Source organism: Arachis duranensis, chromosome 8 (genome assembly GCF_000817695.3).
Source record: "Arachis duranensis cultivar V14167 chromosome 8, aradu.V14167.gnm2.J7QH, whole genome shotgun sequence".
Lineage (NCBI taxonomy): Eukaryota > Viridiplantae > Streptophyta > Magnoliopsida > Fabales > Fabaceae > Arachis > Arachis duranensis.
The window spans coordinates 40,860,609-40,861,649 of record NC_029779.3 but is presented as its reverse complement, the minus strand read 5'-3'; the positions used below and the strand labels follow the sequence as shown (position 1 = coordinate 40,861,649).

The 1,041-nt window shown below is 23.4% G+C and overlaps 1 protein-coding gene across 1 annotated transcript in view; it reads left to right on the top strand.

Moving 5' to 3' along the window:
• The first annotated feature begins 673 nt into the window (after positions 1-673).
• The window catches only part of LOC107462801 (naringenin 8-dimethylallyltransferase 2, chloroplastic), a 6,330-nt gene continuing 5,962 nt past the window's right edge, over positions 674-1,041 (top strand). The window contains exon 1 of the mRNA XM_016081468.3: positions 674-801. Within this exon, the coding sequence (XP_015936954.1) occupies positions 753-801 (49 nt within the window). The 5' untranslated portion in view covers positions 674-752. The remainder of the gene's footprint in view (positions 802-1,041) is intronic.

Sequence of the window (1,041 nt, the reverse complement as noted above, 5' to 3'; positions counted from 1 at the left end):
TTAGGATCACATAAATTTTTTCTTTATATAAAGTATACAGAAGTTAAATATATTGCCTTCATTATATTACTTATTATTATATTTGAAATTTCGAAGCCATATAAAAGTGACCTTCATCAATTTGTTTTAGCATGAGATATATGCAGAAATATATGACCTGTTCTATAAGGGAAAAATAAAAGATTCTACTTCTTTTTATTTACATATGTTTGAAACTTTGAGTTGTCAGTAAAATTAAATAATTAAATTTTATAATTAATATTATCAATGTCCAAATCGTCGATATAATTATTCTAATTTCAAATTTTACAGTTTAACAATGATTAGGTATTTAGAATCAAAGCATAATAAACACTTGTTCATTAAGATGCTAATCACTAGTAAAAAAAAAAATTCTTCTAATATTAATTATGTTCATGTAAGAATAATCTATTAACAAATATACAATAATAATAACTATTAGAAATTCTCTGACTCAATTCAACATATATTCTTATATGTATCATTTATACATTCATTTAATGAAAGATCACTTTATGTAATTCATACAGTAATTTCAGATGTTTGACTATCTCAATTTTCTTTTTTATTTATAATTTTCTTTTTGATTTGTAAGTGCCGTTGTGCTCTTTAAATAGTGTGAGCATGTCTGGCTTAGGCTCAGATTACACAAAGAGATTTATTCTTCTTTTTTCCTTTTGTCTTGCATTGTGAGAATTTTCCTTTTATCTTCTTTTTTCATTTTAGGCTCAATGGCTTTTAGGCTTCTAGGATCATCGTTTCCTTCTCACATCACCACCGGTATCTTTTCTTTTATCATCATCATTACTTCTTTATAGTTTCACTAAATTTATAATTAATTAAATTTTTATATTTTTATTTAACTGAATTTATACACTACTTTTAATTTTATAATTAAATTATTTTTATATCAAGAATATTAAAACTAATAGAATATAAAAAAATGTGGGCATTTAATAGCAAAACCTGGTGAACACCGTTATAAGTACACCTCTTTAAACCTAATAATTATATCTTCGA